The sequence below is a fragment of the Neofelis nebulosa genome, chromosome 11 (genome assembly GCF_028018385.1).
Source record: "Neofelis nebulosa isolate mNeoNeb1 chromosome 11, mNeoNeb1.pri, whole genome shotgun sequence".
In the NCBI taxonomy this organism is placed as follows: domain Eukaryota; kingdom Metazoa; phylum Chordata; class Mammalia; order Carnivora; family Felidae; genus Neofelis; species Neofelis nebulosa.
In genome coordinates this window covers 60,060,447-60,084,554 of record NC_080792.1, presented here as the reverse complement: position 1 = coordinate 60,084,554, position 24,108 = coordinate 60,060,447, and the positions used below count along the sequence as shown (strand labels likewise).

The 24,108-nt window shown below is 40.4% G+C and overlaps 1 protein-coding gene and 2 long non-coding RNA genes across 4 annotated transcripts in view; 1 reads left to right on the top strand and 2 right to left on the bottom strand.

Moving 5' to 3' along the window:
* The window catches only part of VAPA (VAMP associated protein A), a 45,498-nt gene extending 29,724 nt beyond the window's left edge, over positions 1-15,774 (bottom strand). The window contains exon 1 of one of the 2 annotated variants that reach the window (XM_058692715.1): positions 15,480-15,774. In XM_058692715.1, coding sequence (XP_058548698.1) covers positions 15,480-15,558 — 79 coding nt within the window. In that variant the 5' untranslated portion in view covers positions 15,559-15,774. The remainder of the gene's footprint in view (positions 1-15,479) is intronic. The other variant, XM_058692716.1, reaches the window with a different exon arrangement.
* LOC131490402 (uncharacterized) lies at positions 5,458-14,505 on the bottom strand. The gene is made up of 2 exons (XR_009251081.1): positions 12,100-14,505; positions 5,458-11,244 (listed from the first exon to the last, which is right to left on the bottom strand). It is a non-coding gene; the product is annotated as an uncharacterized LOC131490402 (long non-coding RNA).
* Positions 15,775-15,966: 192 nt separating the features above from the next.
* Positions 15,967-17,846, top strand: LOC131490400 (uncharacterized). Its single transcript, XR_009251080.1, has 2 exons — positions 15,967-16,102; positions 16,457-17,846. It is a non-coding gene; the product is annotated as an uncharacterized LOC131490400 (long non-coding RNA).
* Positions 17,847-24,108: the final 6,262 nt, after the last annotated feature.

Genomic DNA, 24,108 nt, shown 5'->3' with positions numbered 1-24,108 from the left:
TTCCTCTAAGAAAAAAGGTCAGGTAAGTTTCCATGTAGCCCATTAGGAAAGATTCAGGCTCCCTACGCTCAAGGGACAGTCTCACCTATGACACAGAACCACTATGGGAGCAGCATCTGCCTAAACTGAACCCGTGTGTTGCCCTTTGAGGAGGCAAAGGAAATTAACACAAATATAAAGCTTGTGCTGTATGTAGTGTCATGAAGAATAAAGTCCTTTGTCTCTAAACCCGGGGATCACATATATCTTTTCTACCAATATTCATAAAATTGTAGTACACTCAATTTTTAGACCCTTTAGTTCTTGACAAGATCTTTCTGCGTTCTTGGCTATAAGGAACAGACTCAGTTAGCAGCCCCTGTATGATTAAAAACAGACAGTGCAATGAACCAAAGCATGAATCTTGGAGGAGAAATATGACTGACCACACAATTCACACAATACATAGTCTATACCTCTCAATGGCACTTCTCACTTACTTTTTTATATACATGTCTTATCCAACAAAACTACAAGCTCCCCTAAAAAGAAACATTCACTTCCTCCTTGAATGAACTGAAGTAATTAACACAGACCTTAAGTCATAGTAGCTGTTCAATATTATTTGTTAAGTAAATACACACTGGAAGTATCGTTGGGACAGTCACATGAATTCTTTTTCATCAACATACAACAATGACAAAAATGTCAGAAATATGTATGTTCTGTTTCAAATGCTACGACTCTAGGTCTTCATAAGTCATTTATGTTGACCATTACATTTTTACTCCTTCATCCTTCCTTTACTGAAACAGAATAGGTAAAAATTTAATAAGGAAAGCTGGATGCTCAGCTCAAACACATAAATAATTCTGCTGCAGCAAAGCAGGTGATGACTACACTTCACTCAATGTTTCCACAGGTTTTAGCAAATTAATAGCTATATCACTGATTAAACAGTTTTCCAGTTACATGAAGATGACACTGAGTACCTGTCATACTAAATTATGTATGTGAAGTAGATACAGTATAGTATACAGAATATCAATTAAGAATTTGCACAGTAATAGTAGCATGGCAGTAGTAACAGTAAAAAGTGTTAACAACAAAAAAATTTTTATAACAGCTAGCCTTTATTGAGCCTTCACCCTGTATCAAGAACTCTGCATGAATTATGTCCCTCATAGGCTTTAACAAGACACTTTATTATCCCCATTTTACAGACAACTTGCCTGCAACAAGTTAAAACACCTGTCATAAACTACAAAGCAGTGGAAGTTGATAGTCAAACCTGGTCTGATTCCAGAGCCTGAACTCTCATAAATTCTACATGTATTTTATGCAAACTACCTACCTACAATTGCTTCCTAATTCATAAGCATTCCAGGCAGATTTCTGCAGCAATAAAGCATGAAACTGCAGTCAAATCATTAATATATGATAATGATTTTTAAATGGATATATTTCCCTTGGTCCCATATACAGGTCAACAACTGAGTATTTCCTGAAATAAGTATCATAAACACTGAGAAAATATCCTATGTTTTTACATCCAAGAAAGCCCTATAACATTTTCTTTAGAATTTTTAAAAATGAAGTCACCTTAATTTATTTCATTTTCTATATTTTTTTTCAAACACATTGAAATCTCAGACTTGAATGTGGGGTCCACAAAGACTGGGTCTTTGTTCTGTTCTCTACCATATTCCAGCAGCTGTAAAAATCCCTGGCATAGAGGGTAGTGAATAAATACTATATTGTACAAATATTTTTGTCCAAATAAACAGAGTACTACTTTCTGGAAAACAAAATGAGTCAATGCTATTCAAGAAGGTTTTAAAAACACTAAACATATTTTGTTATAAAGTTTCACTAACATTAATTATAAAAATATGGATCCTGACATTAATGTATCATGAATACATGATGAGAGTGCATCACAAAAAAATCTCCAAAATACACTGAATACAGAAGTGTGTAGCCATTCAAAAAAAAAAAAAAATCAATTTTCCCATTCTAGGGTCTTAAAATCATAGTTAAAAGAATTCATCAATAAGCAGGAACCATGTCTTATTTCTCCTCTACCACTTTCAAATAATGTAGTAGTGTTCTGATCACACAGTTAAATACTCACTCATTACCTTCACATGGAAAAGCACCTAAGTAAAAAGTCAAAACATCTATTTTCTTTGTTCCTTTGGAAGCCTTTTGGAGAGGGAGGGGCTAGTTCCTGTCATCAATGGTGTACTATGACTTTCATAAAAACTGTAATACAGTACACTGGTTTTGAGGCTTAAGAGCTAAAACTATTAACCAGGTGATTGACCCCGACCAAATCACTTGACTTCTCCAGGACAGTCTAACCCCTGCAGTAGACAGGGGTCATTAGTAAACAGAATGACCTTCCAAGGCTCCTCTGGGCTTTAAAATTATGTAACATTACGGGGGCGCCTGGGTGGCTCAGTCGGTTAAGTGTCCGACTTCGGCTCAGAGCATGATCTCACGGTTCATGAGTTCAAGCCCTGCATCAGGCTCTGACAGCTCAGAGCCTGGAGCCCGCTTCGGATTCTGTGTCTCCCACTCTCTCTGCCCCTCCCCTGCTCATGCACTCTCTCTCTCTCAAAATTAAAAGTTAAAAAAAAAATAAAGTGACATTATGATCAACTTCACCTAACTGCCTATCTTCTACTCCATGGTAAAATGGCAGATAATTCAATCCTAAATTCTCACAGCCTTATTAACATTTTGCATAAAGTTATTGTAAACATTTTAGAAGTGTTTTTTCAGATCTTTTGATGCATAGGCTGTTCACTCTGACTTTAACAATCCCAGTGTCTTGAAAACAGGAAGGAGAGCATAAACAATAAATTATCTTTTCACAGAAATGAAGTATCCTTCTGATTTGTAACTTTATACAAATTATGTCCTTCCACTGTGTAACCATCTACTAAAGAAAAGATGCACACACACCTAAAAAATTATTTGAAAGAGAACATTTCTGTTCACGGCCAAACATGAAGGATGCACGCTACTTAATTTAACATCTTTATTAAAATAGAAGTGCTCCCTATCTGAAGAGTTTAGAAAAGTTTTTAAAGTCTAGATAAGTAAGATGGTAGGAAATAAAAGGAAAATGCATATTTGGAGAGAAATTAAAATAAATGTTTTTAGCACCATTTACAGATCTAAAATTCTTGAAAATATTTGTACTATGAGAAATGGTAATATTAACAAAAATACAGAATATAAGTATGCAGAATTATACACACAAAATATATAAAAAGAAATATATCAAATGTTAACAGAGGTTATTTCTAGGTGGTAAGATTGAGTAATTTTTATTTGCTTTACACTTTTCCATCCTTTTTCAATTCTCTACATTAAGCACTTATTTTATAATCAGATGGGACTTTTAAACATGTACACATATTAGTTTCATTTGTTCATGAAATCTTTTATTTGTAACATGCTGGAGGAAAACTGAAAAGATTCAGAAAAACACATCTGAGGATTTCACTGTTATTGAAGTTTTTGGCAGTGGGAAAAGTACTCAGCAAACAAGACCAAGTGATTCATCTTCCCTGATAAGTTATAAAGGTAATTTTTTTAATAGAGAAAACAACTAAACAGGAAACAAAGATACCCTATACCTTTAAAAGTATGGTAGTCACTCCAATTCATGTCAGATTATCCAAGTACTAAAGTAAATATATATATATATATATACACACATATATATATAAACGGATATATGTATGTACATAGATATATATGGAAGCACAGAGCTACAAAATAAAAGCTGTAAAAATGCAGGCCCATAAGAAACCTAACAAATTGTATTGCAAGCTAAGTATTTTAAAGTCCTCTCATGTTAATTCTTTTTTAGTTAATATCTATTTGTAAAAATGGTAACTGAATTTAATCACACCCTTAAAAAGCTAAAATACACATTAACTACACTAGTTCATTTAAACCTGAATTTTGAAAACAGTACAAAATGTTCACGATTACTCTAGTTATAAGAACATTCCAAATGCCAGTGAAAAGCAGCCAGGCAAACTACGTCATATCAATGACAAGTCTTCAAAAACATCTATGTGAATGTTTTTCCCATAAAAATTTAAGACACTGGTTTTAGATTATTTTCATAAAGTGAAGTATGTGGACAATCATGAAGTTGAACATATTTTCACAAATTATGAAGTCCAATCTTGTTTAAGCAATGAATTTATTATGAAGAACAAAAATCACACTTAAGAGTTTATTATAAAGATATAAAGAGTCTCAGGGCGCCTGGGTGGCGCAGTCGGTTAAGCGTCCGACTTCAGCCAGGTCACGATCTTGCGGTCCGTGAGTTCGAGCCCCGCGTCAGGCTCTGGGCCGATGGCTCGGAGCCTGGAGCCTGTTTCCGATTCTGTGTCTCCCTCTCTCTCTGCCCCTCCCCCGTTCATGCTTTGTCTCTCTCTCTCCCAAAAATAAATAAAAAACGTTGAAAAAAAAAATTTTTTTTAATAATAAAAAAATTAAAAAAAAAAGATATAAAGAGTCTCTAGGACACAGGAAATGAAGTATAGCTGGCCTCAAAAGAAGAGGCTGCATTCAAGAGAAACTGGTTCCTGGGACCTCAAGATCTCTGGCCTGCTTTTCTCTCCCTCTTCTCTCTCAACGGAGTTGCTTCTGCTTAAACCTGGCACAAATCAGCCTGCTTTAAAGACCTAAAGCCTATCATCTAAACTAAGTGTGTTTAAAGGGGCGGCATCAAAATTTTGACTAATCGGTCATCAGCATATGTATTGGTTGGCCCTGGGTTAGGTGCTCACCATGAAACAATCAACACTGGGGGAAGAGGGATCCTAAAAATCTATCTGCTGCTTAGAGCCACCTGGCTCTTTAACAGAATCTATAAACAGGAGCCATTCTCAGAGAAGTAAATACCCCCAAACAAACTTATCATACTTCTTACAAGAGACCATCAATTGATGCCAATAGCAAGAGCTCAAAGAAACAACACATTTATATACAGTTATGATTTACAAATTAGATTTAGATATATAAATAAGATCTACTTTGAGATAATAATGGTTTTCTATTTGTCTTTATATACCTTGATTTGTGATCTGTTACTGGAAGGTTGCAAACATTAGACTTGTTTTCTATTTACCTTTCTATAACTTGTCTTATTATTAAAAAAAAGTAAGACCTCAGACTGTTAACACTTAAAATATTAATTAAAAATTAAACAAAATAATACAGGAAGGACAAATGAAAACCTTCTGATCTCATCTTCTGAAGCTATCTAGTAACAAAACAATTTTAAGTTTTTCTCTCTTATTAAAAAAAAGAGTTCACTGTAGAAGTCCTGGAAAACAGAAAAGTAAAAATACAGAAGACACTCACATCCTGAAGTAGAGCCAATGACTTGTTAACATTTTCTTTCCAATCTTTTTTCTTGCACATATTAACATAAACAGGCTCATATTTATGCAACTTTTTAATGCGGAAGTAAGGCTGTTATCACCAATCAACATCACTAAAACTGGGAAAACCAGACACTGTCTATCCCTGATGTGACACAATTCCATCCATGAATTATTTTTACCACCAAATACTGACCTAAATCTAATCAAGCCCTCAAATCTAAATCCAAATTTACAGGAAAGACATCCCACACATACCTAGACTATTTGACAATTCAACCACCTGATCTTCTCAACAAGAGTATGATTTAAAAAAAAAAAAAAGTGGGGGAAGCAGTGTTTAAAATTAAGACTCGGATACACGACAAACAAATGCAATGCGTAAGCTGAACAAACCAGCTAAAAAACAGACATACAGGGGAGACTGGGTGGCTCAGACACTTAAGCATCAGCTGAGGTCATGATCTCACCATTCCTGAGTTTGAGCCTACCTCAGACTATACATTGACAGTGCAGAGCCTGCTTAGGATTCTCTCTCTCTCCCTCTTTCTGTCTGTACCCTGCTTGCTTTCTCTCTCTCAAAATAAATAAACTTTAAAAACTAAAAAACAGAAGTACATACAACTGGGGAAATCTTCAACAGGTTAAATATTAGATGATGTTAAATAATTATTTTTGGTTTTAAGATAATGACATCACAACTATGTAAAGAAAATGTCTCTGTTTATTAGAAAAGCAAACTCAAGTATTTAGGTTTGAAATGTCGTTATCCAGAATCTATACAGCAGCTGGGGCGCCTGGGTGGCTCAGTAGGTTAAGCGTCCAACTTCGGCTCAGGTAATGATCTCACAGTTCGTGAGTTCGAGCCCCACCTAGGGCTCTGTGCTGACACCTCAGAGCCTGGAGCCTGCTTTGGATCCTATGTCTCCCTCTCTCTGTCCCTCTGCCACTCACGATTTGTCTCTCTCTCCCTCACTCTCGAAAATAAACATTAAAAAAAAAAAATACAACAGCAAACAAAAACTAAACAAATATAAAATGCTAATAATCATTAAACTTAAGTATATGAAATTTAAGTATATAAAAGTTCATTATGCTTTTATGAATGTTTGAAAGCTTTCATAAGAAGTTTTAAACTTTTTATCTAGTAATCTGTGTCCCATTTCAGTTATAATAAACAAGGATTTGCATACAATAGCTCCCTTCTTACATTTAATTTTCTTCTAAAACAACTTTTTAAGGTTGAGGATCCATCCTGTATTAACCACTTTCTCCTCTGAAAGGCAGATAAGACTTCAATGAATCTATCAAGGTTAAGATACAAAAGCACAAGAAAAAGATCAGGAAGTGCCTCTAAAAAAATAAAAGGGTGCTTGCTAACTCTCTTCACAGAACATCTCTGCATGGTAAAGGAAGGACTTACTTAAAGGAAATTAAAAGGTAACTAATACAGGGGCACCTGGGTGGCTCAGTCCATTATGCATGTGACTAGATTTCAGCTCAGGTCATGATCTGAATGTAGTGAGATCAAGCCCCACAGGTTCCACACTGGGCCTCTGTACTGGATGTGGAGCCTGCTTGAAGATTCTCTCTCTCTCTCTCTCTCTCTCTCTCTCTCTCCCTTTACCCCTCCCCTGCTCGCTTTCAGTCTAAAATATAAAATTAATAAAAGGTAACTAATGCAGTAAACCAATAAGAAAATTACCAATACTGACAATCAGAAAATATTAAACTCTGAAGTATAAATCAAGTTTTCCCAATTCCTTACACTATAAAACCCTGGATTGTGGGTAACTTGGTCTGCAAGTGTTCCGCAAGACAAGCAAGCATTTTCAATAAATTTCAACTTGATAAATGAGTGATATATTGCAATACGAGTAGTACATGATGCCAAACATCACATGATCACAACTGAGCCAATGGTTAAATTCGCTTTGATATACAAGAGCTTTGAATTACAGCAGGTTTCCGGAACAAATTATGCTCACAAACCAATGTTTTACTGTGTATTATTTTGTCTACTTTACTGAAAAATCGTGTTTTCTTTTTGTTCTCAGATGTCACACATATTCAAAATCCTTAGGGCCAGAACACCCAGGAAATCACCTAATCCTGCCTCTCACTCCACAAATGAAAAAGGTGAAGCACAAAAAAGAAAAAAAAAAAATCTATGGTTAGTCAGCTTTTAACAAAATGCCCTATTATCCCTTTCCTGAAACTAAAAAGTTTTAAAACCACAACTACCTGCAAAGGCAGATGAAAAACCTTACAGAAAAAAGATCCAAGACGAAAAACATGGGAATTATAGGAGAAACCACTGGAGTCCTATCAATACATCAATTTTTATTGGGCAATCACCCATGCCAGATCCTGTTACCATGGATGTAAAAATAAAAGAAATGAATATATCCTCAAGTAGTTAACCTAAAGTTTGGGAGAGAAAAAATACGTAAATATAAATACTATGTTATGTGGTATGTAAGTGCTGATTATCACAGATAAGCACAAGCTTCAATAGTGGCCTGAAGAAAGCAGTGACCAACTTGGACTGCAAGAATCCAAGGCTTCACAAAAGGAAGAGATTCTTGGAGACTCCTTGACAGATATGAGGGAGAATAATATTCTGGACAGAGCATGTGCAAAGTCTTGCAACAGCTTAAAGTGTTTGGGAAAATGGTTTCATATAACCTACAGCTATGTGTAGAAGAGAAATGGGGTGGCAGGCAGTGGATTCTGGACTTTTTCATCTACATAATGGGAAAATATGCCAGGTTCTTTATTAACCAAGGGAGCAAGAATATGAGGTTTGCATTTTACAAAGGGTAGTTCTAGCAGCAGTGTGGCTAGAGAGACACTAGAGAAAAGCAGGCCTGTTTACAGACTAATAGAGAAAAGACAAGAGATAATCACCTGAAATAAACAATTCCCCAAAGCCCAGACTTCTCCCTGAAAAACACATCCATATAACCAAAACCTACTAGTTACCTTTTCATTAATATCCTGAAGGGTCCTAAACACATCTAACATACCTAATGAGATGAGGATCCTCATCCTACCACTCTCCCACAACCCCAAGTAAAATGCATGTGGTCCTCATTCAAATATCCAGTGTTTCTTTTTGTAAAATTTTTTTTAAATATTTATTTTTGAGAGACAGAGACAGATCATGAGCAGGGGAGGGGCAGAGGGAGAGAGAGGGAGACACAGAATCTAAAGCAGGCTCCAGGCTCTGACCTGTCGGCACAGAGCCCAACGTGGGGTTCGAACTCATGGACTGTGAGATCATGACCTGAGCCAAAGTCGGACCCTTAACCGACTGAGCCACCCAGGCGCCCCTCCAGTGTTTCCTTTTTTAGCTCAGCACACAGCACCACCATTCCTCCAGTTACATAAACGAGGAATCTCAGAGACGGCCAAGATACCTGTACTCTCAGTGAGCATATCTAATAGACCACCAAGTTTCACTGGCTTGATCCTCCTGAACTTTTCACCATCTCTAATACCAGTCCCTCAAATCAAGTAGTCACCTCTTGCCTGGACTGAGGAAACTAATTCATCTCTATCTCCCTTCTAATACTACTTTATGTTACCAGAATTATGTTTTTTTTAAGTTTGTTTATTTATTTATTTATTTAGAGAGAAGCAGAGACCGTGTGAATGGGGGAGGAAAAGAGAGAGAAGACAGAGAATCCCCAGCAGGCTCAGCACTGTCAGCATGGAACCCACGAAACTGTGAGATCATGACCTGAGCCTAAACCAAGAGGTGGACATTTAACCAACTGAGCCACCCAGGTGCCCCCAGAATTACGGCTTTTTTTAAATACAAATGTGATTATCACTCCATTCCCTCTATTTCTACCATTCCACCCACTTAAATCTCTCAGTGGGCTAGGATGAAAACAAAACTCTTTAGTCAACCTACAAACCAGCACCACACTCACCTTGGCTGTCTCCACTACTGTTACACTGACTCAGGCTTGTAAATAACATGAGATATTACTTTAACAGGTTAAGTAACAGTAAACGCTTCATGTTCCCTCCTGCCACAGGATCTTTGTAAACACATGCTGCTTCTACTGTATTTTTCTTTTTTTCACCTAGGTTAATAGCTTGTACTCATATTAGAAAACCTTAATCCAATTGTGTCTTCCCTGACCAGGAAGATATTTTACTTTTTTTTTAATTTTTTTTTAATGTTTATTCACTTTTGAGAGAGAGACAGCGCGCAAGCAGGGGAGAGGCAGAGAGAGATGGAGACACAGAATCCAAAGCAGGCTCCAAGCTCTGAGCTGTCAGCATAGAGCCCAATGCAGGGCTTGAACCCATGAATTGAGAGATCATGACCTGAGCCGAAGGCAGACGCTTAACTGGCTGAGCCACCCACGCGCCCCTATTTTTTGCATTTTTATAGCACTACACTCCTCTTCATAGTTACATTTCCTTCTTCTAATTAGGCAATTAGTGTCTATCTCTCCCATTAGAACTGCCTCATGAAAACAAAGATTGTATTTTACTCAAACTGTAATTCTAACACTTATTCAACACTTACTACATAGAGCAGAAAGTCAAATCTTTATTGTATAAACAAATTAAAATAAGTGAATTTAAAAGTAAAGCTTCATTAAAGGGTACAGATTCAAGAATTATCTCTGGGATGTAGAAATACAGATTTTAATTAGTAGACATACAGAGTATTTCTGTATGAGTAATCACGATGCCACCAAAATATTAAAAAGAAGGAAAGACGCACAGGCTTGGGTTGTAAAAAACAAAAAAAAAAAAAACAAAAAAAAAAACACCTGTTTGGGATATGTTGAGTTTGAAGTGTCTGAGTTACAACTCAAATCCAGATAGTCACCAAGTAATTCTAAAACTGACAGCAAAGTCCCAATTAAAATACAAATTTGAGGGACACCTGGGTGGCTCAGTCGGTTAAGCACCCAACTTCAGGTCAGGTCATGATCTCAGTGTTCATGAGTTCAAGCCCCCTGTCCGGCTTCTGTGCTGACAGCTCAGAGCCTAGAGCCTGGTTTGGATTCTCTGCCTCCTTCTCTCTCTCTGCCATTTTCCTGGCTTGTGCGCTCTCTCTCTCAAAATTAAACAAATAAACATTAAAAAAAAAAAATACAAATTTGAGTGTGTACCAACATGTGCAAAGAGAGCAAGGAAAAGAAAGAGAAGCCATCAAAACAATGAGACTGAACAAGGAAAGTTTACAGAGATAAAACAAAAAACAAATCAGAACCTCAGAAACATTAGCATTTAAAAAGCCCACAAATGAGACAATAAAGGGAGCAAATTAGAAAATTAGAAGTATATGGAAGTGAAAACAATTGTTTAAAAAGTGGAACTGCCAATAATGTCAAGTGCCAAAGAGAGATAAAAATTGGAAATGATCAATGTGGTTGGCAATCAATAAGCAGTGAGGAGAGAATAGTACTACAGTGAACAGGAGGTGAGATACAGGACAGATAGTGAATGAACATGGACTATTTTTCCAAGAAGTTTGACTGCAAAGGAAATGAGGGACAGGGAGGGACATGTACCAGAAGGAGTTGGGAGTCAAAGAAGTATTTTGTTTGCTTCTTTTTAAAATGAAAAAATTAAGTGTATTTATATGTTTAAAAGAAGAACCCAGTGGTTGAAAACATGAGAGGGAAAATATCTGAGGGAACATGGTCTAAGCATGAGTCATGAGGGATTTTACCTTAATCAACAAAAACAGCAGAACAAACAAGCTTGGATATGAGGAGGGTTTTTCTTTCTCAGGCAAGAAAGTATGGATGTGTGCAGATGAGCAGGTGTTACAAGAGAAGACAGCACAAAATGGAAGGGCTTAAATGCCATACTAAAAAAAAAAAAAAAAAAAAATCAGACTTTTATCCAGTGGGCAATCAAGAGCTACTTGAAAGCTTTTAAGGAATGGAGTAGTAAGATGTCATCCGTGGCCCAGGAAAGGGGGGAAATCACCTCAGGGATCTGATGCAGCCACTGTGAAATAGGAGCTGATGCAAAACACCTAAAAATGTGCCAAGTATCTGCCAAGAGCAAAAGTACTCTCTATCCTCATTTGTACTTCTTAGTAACGTGCTATTCAAAGATGCTCTGGCTGACACACCACAGGTTCCTGGGGTCCTCAGAAAGCTTAATTTTCTTTATTGGCATGATACTGTGACGGGCCACCTTCAACACAATGGTTTTGCTCTATTTTCCTTTCTCGGATTATTAGTAGGAAGAATATGTTCACAACTTATTTTAGCATTTTCTAAATTTCCTTCTTCCAACTTTTCTCCAAAACTACTAGTAACTAGGAAAAACAAAATGTATACTACAAAGGAAGAAATTTCATAATAATAAAAAACTTAAGGACAAAAAAAATAGCCTCTCATATGTTAACATCAAATTTCAAATCTGAATTCTGTGTCAAATTACTGCCAGGGTTTCAACATAATTTGAAAATACCTACCTCTTTTTCATTAAACCAATGCAACAGAAGAGCTACTGTAGAATTCGTTACACCATTATAAAAGCACTTTCATATATTGACAATCATATCAAACAAAAAAATTTTTTAATATTGACTTATTTTTGGGAGAATGCAAGCAGAGGAGGGGCAGAGAGAGGGGGACGGAGGATGGGAAGCGGGCTCGCGCTGACAGGCTAACAGCAATCAAGTCTGGATGTGGGGCTTGAACTCACGAACCTCGACATCATGACCTGAGCCGAAGGCTGGATGCTCAACCGACTGAACCACCCAGGTGCCCCTAAAACAAAATTTTTAAGTAAGATACAAAGGTATTTAAAAAATGCATTAAACTGGTATCTGTTTCTCCATAATTGTGCAAAATGCTGATAATTCGTACCAAGATGATTGTTAGGCATGTGACAGAAAAATTCACCACCTATTCTCAGAATGATTAAATGAGTCACTTAAGAGAATCCATCCTAGTCACACGTAGAGTTCAAACTAATTCGAATAAACCTACTGAATGATAAAGAATTTTGCAAACTATCTTTAAATAGACTTAAACTAAAATTTACAGGTGATTTAGGGCAAGTCAGAATGAAATGACTTTATAGCCTTATCAAACTAAGCATACATTGTTGATTCTAAATGAGTCTCCTAGTGTTGAACTGTGCAACTGAATACATCAAAGCAAATGATTTACCTCTGACTAGAAGAATAAGATTAAGAAAGAAAGAATCAAATGACACCAAAGGTCACCTCCCAGTTCATCCTATCCCTCCTCCTTCCCAATCCTCTCCTTTATCCCACCCTAGAACAGAAGCACACAGCAAACTGACAGGGTACTTAAGTATAAGCCACATGTTCTCTCCCATCAGGGGTTGAGTAAACAACCACTCCCTAGCCCAATCCTTCCCCCCAAAATGAAAATAAGCCTCTTCTAAGAAAGCTTCCTAACGGGCCGGGCTTCTTCACTCAAGTTTTGCCTCTTGTTACAGCACCTATCTGCCTTTTACGTCTCCCTCACTAGTCTCAGAGTTCTTCAAGGACAAAGATAAAACCTAACACAGTTTACTGTTTAACCGCATACTTTTCCCACTAAACTACAAACTGTAAATCCTTTCCCCACCTTGTTTAGCACTCAAGGCCTAAACAGAAACTAGTAACTTGAATTAGTCTTAATCAAATATAGGGATGGCACAAAGCTTTCAGTAAGTGTTCGCTAAGTGGCCCAGCTGAATGGGTTTCTATAAACATTTCAGTGAAACACTTTTTTTAAAGTCAATTTTAAAAAGTGGTTATAGATGTCCAAACTTTTAAAAACGGTCCTCGTGAATTACTTTCAACCTAACACAAGAAGAACCTGTTCTCTAATCATAAGTAATAACTCTTCAATACCTGAAGTAAGTGAACTATATGAATATTACTGTGTAGGGTTTTAGGTGGTTTTTTTGGTTTTTAGCTTGTTCTCCACTATTATTAGTCTCTTACTATGGCAACATTACAACTTCTCTAGGGAGAAAGCTTCAAACTCTGTAGACATTTCCTGGCCTAAAATTGGCTTTTTAAAGATTCTAAGTCCCTGGGGCGCCTGGGTGGCTCAGTCGGTTAAGCGGCCGACTTCGGCTCAGGTCATGATCTCGCGGTCCGTGAGTTCGAGCCCCGCGTCGGGCTCTTGTGCTGACAGCTCAGAGCCTGGAGCCTGTTTCAGATTCTGTGTCTCCTTCTCTCTGACCCTCCCCCGTTCATGCTCTGTCTCTCTCTGTCTCAAAAAGAAATAAACGTTAAGAAAAATTAAAAAAAAAATCAGTTTAAAAGATTCTAAGTCCCTAATGGTAATACATACATGCTCATCTAGTAAAAGAAATTTACTTTGTAAACTCAGCCTGTCAAAAAGTAAAAGCAAAAATTCTTTTAACTTCTCAAAAATATGTTATATACAATTATAGAGATTTACATTAAATTCCTCCAACCAAAGATAATGTCTACCTAAAATAAGTTAATTTCATGATTCCCCAAAGGTGTTTTTTTTTCTTTCAGCTAAAGCTATGTGACAGCATGCCACACACATGAACTTGTTACAATAAGACGCACTTAGTGCCCCTCAAAATATTTAACAGTGGTCTTGAAACCCTTACTAGAAAAGGAGCTCACTTACATTTCCACTCAAAGATATTTGGAAATGTACTACAAAGCTTACAAAATAAAGAAGTTACACAATATTACTCTCATAATACCAGAAGACAGTATTTTAAAATCCCTGAAACTATTCAAAACGTTTCCTATGGAAAACAATTGTTTTTCCTTTGGACTCAACCTTGTACAACAGCGAAGGATTTCATTTGTTTTAAGCATTGGAATAGCTGCACATTTCACAAAAATTTTCTCATGGTAACTGCTGAAATTGAAATACAAGATAAGGAATCATCCAAAAGGCGATTCGCAATACACTTAAACGAAGACAGCAAGGAATCTGCTTTTGGATCTCCACACACTTTCAGTATTCCTAAAAAGAAACTAGTTTAACTTTCTTCCCTAAAGTACCCAAATGGGCCAAGGGGCCCCTTAGATTGTTCCTCGGGAATCACCAAAATCGGACTAACAATTTATCACAGGCGTTGCTACAAAATATACAAGGACGCTCCAGAGCTGAGTAACACCTCATCAGCCCCCACATAAACCGCAACGTAAAGGCAAAAGTCACCAATACGGAAGATTCCGCAGCACATAAGCTAAGTTAAGGGGCTAAACAAGAGCAGACAAACACCAGGTCCGCCCCGCACGGAAGGTGAGCTGAAATGTCACACGGGAGGACCAGGAAGACGCCTACTATTAACCTACTACTATCAATTCCCGGGCTGACGCATAGCCTTCCTGCCCGCACGCGCTTGGGTCTCTGCCAACACAACCGGGTAAGTCATAACCAGAGAACTTCACGGGCTTCTCCGCCTCCCTAGCGCTCCAGGTACCTGACAGCGAGTTCTAAACAAGGTAAAAAGGGAGGCAGCAACTCCCTCTGCGAGGGCCGACGGCCGGCTCCACCCAGGCCCTGCTCGAGGCCGAAGGGTGGTTCTCTCTCGGAACCGAGTCCAGGGCCGCCGCACCGCTGCCTCGCCTCTCGCCTCCCACCGCCGCTGACAGCCGGCGCCGGCGACCGACGCACTTGCGCCACCCCCAGAGCCCCCCTTCCCGCCGCAGACCAGAGCGCACGCTCTAAGGTCACCGCCCACCCACACCCTCCCAGACAACGCCCGACGGCCCTCGGGGGCCAAGGACAAGTGCCAGGCGCGGGCAGCGGCGCGGACAGCACCCGGGAGGCGCCCCCGCGGGACCGCAAGATGGCGGCGGCGGCGGCGCCAGGGCCGGGCCCCTCCGCCTCGCCCCGGCCGGCGCGCGCACCGAGGCGCGAGCGGGCGAGGGAGGGAGCAGGCCGGGCGCGGAGCAGGCGGGCCGAGGGCAGAAGCGGGGCGCAGCCGGAGAATGGAAAGTGCCGGGCCGTGGGGGAGGGGACGCTCACTCGCGGCCAGCCGCCGACCTTCCCTCGACCCCCCCTCCACCCACCCTAAATCTCGCCGTCCGCCCGCCCCACCCCGGTCAGCTGCCCTCTCCCTGCCTACCTTTGAATTTGAGGTCTGTGGGCGGGTCGAGGACCAGGATCTGCTCGTGCTTCGCCATGGCCCCGGAGGCGGACGCCATCGGAGAGACAGCGCAGAGCGGGGGCGCGCCCGCGGCGGCGGTTTGCTAGCTGGGGGCGGGGGACGACGGCGGCGCCGGCTCGGCCGAGCTCTATGATGCGGCCAGCTCACCGCTCCCGAACCCCCGACGCCTGACGCTCTGTGGCCGGGCCACTGGGCCGCCGGCTGGGTCAGCAGCTCCGGGTCTCACAACTGACTCAACCCCACACCAGCCGCCGCGGCCACGCGCACTGCGATCCTCGGCGCCCCACGTGACGGCCCCTGCGTGCCTACGTGCGCGCCCCGGCGGCCGGGAGCCCCTAGCTCTCGTCCCGCCCTCAAGTCCTGCCCAGCGCGGCGCCGGCTGGTGCGCCTGCGCAATCTGGGCCTCTCCGCCGCTGGGAGCTCGAGCTGTCAGGGGAATGGGTGTGGGCAGGGGGCGGAGCTAAGCTCCGTGGCACCGACGCGATGCGCAACGCAGGGCAGAAGGGCGCAATCTTTGGTCACGTTTAGCTCCGATTACGAAACTGGAGTAACTGCTATAGCAGCACATCACCATCTTCCAAGTGAGAATGCCTAGTGGAAGGAAAGAGTGGTCAGGTTCATTCACTACAACTCCCAGCATACCAGTGGGGCCTGGCCCTTGTGCGGCACTGCGCGATGCTTGCTGGGAATTGTAGTAGTGGCTGTTTGTGGGCGGGAAGGAGACTGAGGTCCGTTGGCGGCGAATGGGGTGGGGCTCGCTGACGCTCATTTTTGGCTCTCAGTTTTCGTCTCGTCTGTGCTAAGAAGAAAAAAAAAAATTTTTTTTTGAAAACTGACCCGAGATCTCCCGCTTAGAAATATAAAATATGCCCTGTGGAAAACAGGCCAGGATTTGTCAATCTGTTCTCTAAATCGACCCATCCCTCTGTTGGTAGGGCTACATTCTCTGTCGTATTCCAAGCCAACGTCTACTGCTTCCTGAATTCAATCCAGTGATGGAAAGCAAATGAGGAAACACCACGTTTAGGAAGCAAACGCGGCGTTGGAGAAATCTGACAAGGCGCATTTACCAAGCTAGAAATAGAAGTCAGAATCTACAGCGTTCAGTTGCTGGCGTCTGTTCTTGGGTTTTATTAATGATAGACCAAAACCGAAACAGTTGTTCACGTTCCCGTATTGGAAATGAATTCCATCTGCATCGTTATGATAGCGTGTAGTAAACTGAAGCAAATGAGGAAAATCTCGTGAGCAAAGGTGGTGACAAATCTTTCCCCGATTGCCAGGGTAATCAGGGACAGGAACATCAAATGAAACAAATGAACGTGCCGTAAATAAATCTGTCCAGTACTACTTGAAGTCTCTAGGAAGCACCACAAAAGAAAGGACATATTGATGCTGCCACCCCGAAGGAGGAGCCCAGTTTGTCTTGAAAATAAATGAGCAAATGAACAGTAATCTAAGCTTAGGCACAAAGTCCAAAGTTTTCAAGTGCAAAAAATGTATCAAAGCCCATCTGGGAATAGCTCTCCAGAATAGCTAACCTAGCATCCGCAGAAGATTGCACTACACAAGAAGAATGTATCTTAAGCCGTGAAAAACCTCGGAGGATGGGATGGGAGTGCTTAAATAGTTTGAAAAGTATATTCTAAATTTACCTTTACTTTGATTTCTTTTTATTCACAAAATTTATTTTGAAATTTCAGTCATCATTAAAGGGAAATACAATGATTGTATGTTTATCAAAAGAGGGCTTAAGGTTAAAAAAAAAAGGTAAGGTTAACAATTATTCCATAGGATGGTGTCTCACACATGTTTAGTTGTGAACCGACAACCCGAAGCTGTCACAACTTCCAGTATCTTTGCTTGCCTCGGAACTGTTATCCATGGGCAAATTAGCCTTGGCTGAACTGGCTTCTCCACGGCTAGACAGACATTTCTCTTACCGGAAAGTATTTGGGAATCCCAGTGTACAAACAGCAATTAGCAAGTATAACATGCTGAGGAAGTTCTCAGTCACTTCCATATGGGACAACGGTTGCCCCTTCACCATGAATTCAATGGGAAGCCTGAATTGGATGTATTCCAGTTTTCCAGTCCATTTAAGTCATCACCTTTGGGATCAACCGTTTTTGTCTTCTCAGTATAGCTTCAAATATCACATAGATATAGGTCTTAAACTCTATAAGAATTTAAATATCTGGTAGCCTAAGAATACATGAAACATCTTTGGAATAATTCCCCTATTACTATTTTAGAGCATTAAATTAATAATGACTCAGAGTCCTCCTGAATCGTCTATTCCTCATTAAATAGTGCACTATTTAAGTGGCTTCTGCTTTGGTATTTATGAATACGTTTCTTCCAGCAGTTCAAAGATCCTTACAAACATCATCACACTCTTCTCAGAACAACTGAATATCAGCAAGTTTTACTTTTGTTGTTAAATAGAGAAATGAAAACGCAGGTGAGAACATCTCATGGCAGTAATAGAGCTAAACTATGGGGGAGAAGTTGCCCAATTTTCCATCCTGTGCATTTTTGCCTTTCCCAAAGCCGCAATGAAATGAAAACTGAAAATGATTAAGAGAACAATGTTCATTGTTTGCGCTTGCTCTCTCACTCGTGTGCAATCCCTCTCTCTCTAAGGTTATATATATATATATATACACATATATATGTGTGTATATATATAAAAAGAGAACTTTATATAAAGTTCTCTTAAGGTATTAGCAAAGAAAGTATATATACATATATGTTGCGTATATGTATACTCAAGTATATTTCTCTAGCTACTAAGAAGTTTTTATGAGTCTCAGAAGTATGAAGTCCTTGAATATTACTCCGACGCACTTGAATCACTAATAATATTCACCTTTGGACAGATTATCTCATAGGTTTGGCAAGGATAAAAATAAAAAAAAAGTTACCAGTACCTATGGTAACTAAGTATAACCATCTTCTCCATAGTTAAACACGTTAAACTTTACTTTATAAAGGTGCTCTGTGATTTTGAATTTGTATATGATCAGTTATTCTCAGTGGAATACAATTCAGTAAACATTGAAATGGTCATACCTGCAATAAACATTGAGGCAGTAAAGCGTGTTGAGTAAGAGTACAGACCTTGGGTCTGAACTGCTTGGTTCAAGTCCTGTTTACCACCATATGATCTTAGCAGCTTACATCACCTCCCTGTGCCTGTTCTACATGTGTAAACTGGGGAGGCTAAAAATACCTACATCTGAGGCTTGTTGTGAGAATGAAATGAGTTAACACACACGGAGAGCTTAGGGTAGTGCCTGGATCCAGCATTGTTGCCTTATACATGCTACATGTGAAATTGTTGCTGTGTGCCCGGGACCGTGGTAGGTGCTGGTGGCATAATGGTGAGCCGGTAGATATGGTCTCTGCCCCTGTAGGGCTACATCCAAGCAGGAGAGACAAACATGAAGTAGCTCTCTCGTGGCTAGGATTCTGTTCTTGAAGTAAGTTTGAGTAGTAAAATACACTCCAACGAGATTTGAAAGTTAGATGTGAGAGTAAAGGCCAGCTTTCTGTCCCTTCTGGCTGTTTTCTGCTGAGGCAAGGCGAGGACCCCCAGACACTTGCAGTTTTCTGCACCAACACTCCAGCAGCCATTTACTAGCTTGCTTCCTGGATGTCAAGAGACCGTTGTTACAGGTCAGCAGGAGCAGCGGCCCTTTCTTGGCTCCAGCTTCCTGATCCCTGGGTCAGAGGCAAGAGGTGCAGCCTCAGAGACGGCAGCTGCCCAGGTGGGGCAGGTCAGTCTTGCCCTGGAGTCACTCCTGGAAAGCCTCATCCAGAGCCTGCTTCTCCACCCCTCCCCCAAATTTTATAAGCACCTGCTTCCCTTCGATGTGTTCTTTCAGCTTAGGATGTTAGAGTATTGCAGAGAAGGAGGCAGCAGGGAAGCCAAGAGTGGATCAAGAAGGAGGTCAACAGGATGGAAATCTGCTGAGTAGCAAGTGACTCCTGACTGAGTGACAAGGATGCCGCAGGTAAACAGGAATGAAGCTGAGTCAGTGCACACAAAAACATGGGTCCAAAACAGAGAGACATCATAGAGACCGACCACTGACCAAAACAGGTATGAGGCCCGGAAGTATCACTGGGATGCAATGTCATGTAAATGTGGGTTAATTGGTGGTGCTTATTGTGGCATATTTGTCAGACATCCGTGAGAAATATAGATTCTCAAAGAAGGCAGATGGGAGTCTCCCCAGATAAAATCGAGGCTGGAAGAAGAGTTAGAAAAAGGACTTATCTTGGGGGTTTTTCTTTTTATAACCATTTAAAACAGTTAAGACTGTGAGATTAATCATCTTTGTTTATGAAAAATCGTTTGAAGACTACGCATTTTCTCAGTTAATCTTTTCTACTGTAAAAGCAACATGTGTCATTGTAACAAATGACATAATCCACAAGCATATGGACAAAAAGTTTCTTCCTACACCTCCCAATTTCTACTCCACTTAGGGTAACCGGTTTAACTGCCTGAGTTGTGTTATCACTCTCTAACTTTATCCATACTTATACAAACATAGCCAGTTTGCTTTTTGGTGTGTGTGTGGTTTTTTTTTTTTTTTTTTTTCAAATTTTTTTTTTTCCAACGTTTTTTATTTATTTTTGGGACAGAGAGAGACAGAGCATGAACGGGGGAGGGGCAGAGAGAGAGGGAGACACAGAATCGGAAACAGGCTCCAGGCTCCGAGCCATCAGCCCAGAGCCTGACGCGGGGCTCGAACTCACGGACCGCGAGATCGTGACCTGGCTGAAGTCGGACGCTTAACCGACTGCACCACCCAGGCGCCCCGGTTTTTTTTTTTTTTTAACACGAATTCTAACATATTACCATACCATTGCCTTATTCACTTTACAGTATATTGTTGATATCTGGCCAGGTCTTGGCATAGATCTAACTCAGCCTTTTATTTTTATTTTTTTTTTTTAACGTTTATTTATTTTTGAGACAGAGAGAGACAGAGCATGAACGGGGGAGGGGCAGAGAGAGAGGGAGACACAGAATCGGAAGCAGGCTCCAGGCTCCGAGCCGTCAGCCCAGAGCCTGACACGGGGCTCCAACTCACGGACCGCGAGATCGTGACCTGAGTTGAAGTCGGACGCTTAACCGACTGCGCCACCCAGGCGCCCCTCTAACTCAGTCTTTTAACGGCTAAATCCATAGAATAGATTACCCTACTGTAGAACTCTTTGCTCCCTTATTGGTAAATATGTAAATTGATCTAGGCTTTTCTCACAACCAACAGGACTGCCATAAGCATCCTTGTATGTGTATCTTTATCATAGAATGCTTTTATTTCCACAGGGAGATTTCCAGTTCTGGGATCACTGGATCAAAGATATTTTCTATTTCAATATATATTGCATACTTTCATCCAAAAGGTTGTAACAACTCACACCTCCATCAGGAACAGAGTGAGGATGTCTGTCTCCCCCATTGTCACCAGGCGCTAGTGTGGCTTTTAATGTGTTTTCTCCCATGAATACAGTTATTCTGGAAGGCAACCCAGCAAGAAGAAATTAAAAGATGCCTACGAACATAAAATCCACATCTGACACCTTGCCTGACTTCTCATAGTCTCTGAACACACAGGCTTCTTTGTAGAGCCTTAACAAAACCTAGAGTAGATGTGGGGTGAAAAACATAGATTTGGACATCAGACAGACTGGAATTCAGACTCCATCCCTGTCATACGATTAAATACTATGGCCCTATCAAATGGCAACAATACATCCCATATTCGATATTGGCTGTACATACTAGAAGGTACAACGTGTATAAAGTGCTTAGCATAGTGCTTGGCATTTAACGATTGTGACATGATTGTTCACAAAATTTGATATCTCCTTTGAAATATAAGCCATATATATGTACATTATTGGACATTGAAACCCACAACCAAATGTTATCTTCTTAATGAGAAACTTTATAAACCAGAAATAATTTCCTAGGGTATTCTGAAAATAATGAGGATTCTTTTTTTGTTTTCCTTTACTCCCGTTGTTGGTTGACGACTTGTTTTGGGCCAAGTCCTGTGGTATAGGGGAGGGCAGACACAAAGAAGACTAATACTTACTTTCAGTCCTGAAAAAGTTGATGGTCTAAATGGACTTAAGCATAATCCAACGTGTGATGGGCTTTAAGAGAAGGAATTGAAAGGGATTCTGGAAGAATTGTCGGAAGTCATTAAATCCTTGAGAGTCGAGAAATGCGTTGCAGATATCTGGCCATTTCAAGATCGTGCCATTTTTTATACCCAGGTACATATAAACACCCAGGCCCGCACTCATACACACACACTCACACTCACTCACCTTTCTGAGATTTTCTACTAGAGCACTTTATTTTCTCTGGAGGGTGTTTTGCAGTTTGTTGTTGTTGTGGGTGGTAGTGGTGGTGTTTTGTTGTTGTTTACTTCCAAGAACAAAAAAAATTTGATGTTCCTGGCAGCATTATTCACCATAGCCAAAAGCTGAAAGCAGCCGTGACGTCCATCAACAGATGCGTGGTTAAGCAAAGACCATATTATTCAGCCTTAAAAAGGAAATTCTGACACACGCTCCTATAGGAATGAAACTTGAAAGACATTATGCTAAGTGAAATAAGCCAGGAAGTGAATTAATTAAGCTAAGTGAAATAAGACAGGAAGTAGAATGGTGGTTTCTGGGGAGCAGGGGGGCGGGGAATGGGAATGGGGAGTTAGATTTTCATGGTTACAGAGTTTCTGTTCAGTTGTGGATGGATGGTGGTAATGGCAGCAAGATAGTGTGAATGCGCTTAATGCTGCTGAACTGTAAACTTAAAAATGGTTAACCTGGTAAATTCTATGTCAGATAACTTTTACCACAATAAAATGAAAGGCTAAAAACATTTGTTTTGTTTAGCACAAATAGGTTGTTCATTTCACTCTGTAACAGTATTATTACTATCTCCTTGCATTTCAGTAGCTTCTCTCGGGCTGTTTGTGTTTTGTTTTGTTTTGTTTTGTTTTGTTTTGTTTTAATTTGTAGGGTTGGGTTTGCTTTGGTTTTTGAGATGGGAGGGAGGGACAGATGGAGAGGGGAAGAGAGAGAGAGAATCCCAAGCAGGCTCTGCACTGTCAGTGTGGAGCCAGACATGGGCTGGAACTCACCAACCACAAGATCATGACCTGAACTGAAATCAAGAGTCTGACGTATAGGGGCGCCTGAGTGGCTCAGTCAGTTAAGCGTCTGACTTTGGCTCAGGTCATGATTTCACAGTTTGTGGGTTCGAGCCCAATGAGGGGCTCTGTGCTGAAAGCTCAGAACCTGGAGCCTGTTTCAGATTCTGTGTCTCCCTCTCTCTCCCCGCTCGTTCTCTCTCTCTCTCTCTCTCTCAAAAATAAAGTAAACATTAAAAAAAATTAGAGTCTGACTCTTAACCAACTGAGCCAAACAGGAGACCCTATCCTGGCCATTTTAAACAATAGCTTGGGGATGAGAACTCAGGCTTACTCAAAGCTGGGTTCAATTTCTGACTCTGTCATTTATATGGGGATAATTAATAAAACCATTTACCTCACAAGATTGTTGTGAAAATTAAATGAGACAATACTTGTATATACCTGTACACAATACCTGGCATGTGTAAGGACTCAATAAATGTTACCATTATTGTTATTTACTTCATAATTGCTCATTCATAGGTAGGCATGAATGTCCATTTTTTACTCCTTTTTAAGAAATTATATAGCTTGGGATACCTCAGACCATACATTCATATGAAGAAAATAAAAATCAAGACATTGAACTGTTCCACTGGAAACTCAGTGGCATACTTTGACAAACACTCACTTTCAAAAAAATTCCCTTTAAGCATTTCTCATTAAGCTTTGATGCTGGTGCTGTCACATCAGTCTGGATTATATGCTATCGGCATAGTAAGTAAGCTCTTATTCATTACATTAAAAATAGAAATATTAGTCTATTTGGGGATCGCTTATTTTTATTGCAGAGATTAAGTAAAATCCGTGGTTTAAGCCAATGGGCCCAATGGAGGATGGGGACCCAGTGATGAAATAGATACCCAACCTGAGACCTAACCAGCTGCCAGTCAGGAAACTGAAAAGTTCAGTATAAATTCACTTTCCGCAACCATTGCTCCCGTGAGGTGGAGAAAGGCTGGCAGGCATGGACTAAACAGGTCAGTCCAGAGGTGTGCCTGGACTCCACTGATTCATTCATTGGGACAGTTTGTGCCATGAAATGTGTAAGTCAAGTAGACAGCGCGATGTGATAGGGGAAGTGTTCTACACTGTAGGCATTCTAGGTACTGCCCTTAGTGCAATGTTCCTTGTACTTTACTTAGTAGCCATTGCCAATTTGTAGCATGTTTGAAAGAAGTTGAAGCCAAGCATGTAGATTTGATTTTATTTAGATACAATTACATGGCCATGGAAACTTGTGGAAGACATTCATTGAGCTGCTTCCTCAGATTGGACATTCTGGTTAGAATTAAAAGGCTCTGAGAAATTTACCATAGCCTCAGGGGTTCACAAGATTTTACTTCCTTACAGATGTGATA